At 56.1% G+C, this 1389-nt stretch overlaps 1 protein-coding gene across 1 annotated transcript; it reads left to right on the top strand.

Moving 5' to 3' along the window:
• The first annotated feature begins 356 nt into the window (after window positions 1-356).
• LOC123038833 (ethylene-responsive transcription factor ERF094-like) lies at window positions 357-971 on the top strand. Its single transcript, XM_044462270.1, has one exon. The coding sequence runs from the start codon at window positions 357-359 to the stop codon at window positions 969-971; it is 615 nt and encodes a 204-aa protein (XP_044318205.1).
• Window positions 972-1389: the final 418 nt, after the last annotated feature.

Raw genomic sequence — 1389 nt, forward strand, 5'->3', positions numbered from 1 at the left:
CTCTTCCCCCTTTACACAACCCCAAAATGAAGGCCCTTTTTGCCATGAAAACGACCCCCAATCCATCTCACGTACCGCTAGCCCAACTTGTCATTTATAGAGCTGATCGATACCGAATTACCGATGGTGGCACTGCCACCGCCGCCCTACGTACTATTCCATTATACATACACTACTATATACTCCTATTTGTCAGCACAAAGTTTAATCCATCAGCTGCCCTATATATTCCATCCGCGCGCCCAGCTTGTGAACAAAAGCACCATCAACTATAGCCTATAGCTAACCACCACAGCGAGCACGCCAACTGACACCCACCGTTTCCACGTGGTACCGGCCGGGCTGACAACGCACGCATGGACAACCACGGCGATTTGTACTGCTACACCGGCCGCTGCATGGGCGCCGCGGCCGACCCCTCCTGCTCCTCCTCCGCCTCCTTGTCGTCCTTGGACTCGTTTCTTTCCGACATGAGCAGCGGCGAGACGATTGGCGCCGAAACGAGTCCTCGGCCCAACAAGCGAGCAGCCTCGACCGCACCGTCGTACATCGGCGTGCGCGCGCGGCCGTGGGGACGGTTCGCGGCAGAGATCCGGGACTCGACGCGGGGCGGCGCGCGGGTGTGGTTAGGCACGTTCGCCACGGCCGAGGCCGCCGCCATGGCCTACGACCAGGCGGCGCTCTCCTCGCGGGGCGCGGCCACGGCGCTCAACTTCCCTTTGGAGCGCGTCCAGGAGTCGCTCCGCGCCCTCAACGCCACCGGCACAGGCATGGCTGGCTCGCCCGTGCTGGCGCTCAAACGCCGCCACTCCAAGAGAAAGAGGCGCAGCAAGGCCGAGATAGCCAACGACGCGGCGACATGCACGAGGAGGAAGAGCAAAACGATGGCCACGCAGGAGCGGTTCATCGTGGAGCTGGAGGACCTCGGCACCGACTACCTGGATGAGCTTCTCAGGATCACGTGTGTGTAATATACAGCTTAGTTACCAGTACGTACTATATAGGCTTGCAGATAAGCTTTGGGGCGGTGCCATTTCAAGTTGGAGCACCTGGGTTTTGCGCAGTTAATTGGTGAATTAATTACACGTGATAAACGCCCAACTTTTATTAAAGCCAATAGCCCCAAAAGGCCGGACGATGAACAAACAACCCTAGCTTTAAGGCTATAACACTTTGCACGAAGCAAGCAAACAAACTGAAAGAAAATCAAAGTGCAACTTGACGACAACCTACACGCTTGGCCATCGTAGAATAAAGAAATACAACTACAAAGCAGCAGCCAACCCACTCTCAAGTTGATCTCGCTGACGCCTACTTGCTTCAGGAAACCAAGACACCAAGCCTTCGCTTTCAACTAGTTGACGAGCGCTTCTTCGGGATTCTCGCAAT

The sequence above is a fragment of the Triticum aestivum genome, chromosome 2B (assembly GCF_018294505.1).
Source record: "Triticum aestivum cultivar Chinese Spring chromosome 2B, IWGSC CS RefSeq v2.1, whole genome shotgun sequence".
Taxonomy (NCBI): Eukaryota; Viridiplantae; Streptophyta; class Magnoliopsida; order Poales; family Poaceae; genus Triticum; species Triticum aestivum.

Coding starts and splice junctions, on each gene's coding strand:
- LOC123038833 (XM_044462270.1), top strand. CDS start 357: ATGGACAACCACGGCGATTTGTACTGCTACACCGGCCGCTGCATGGGC.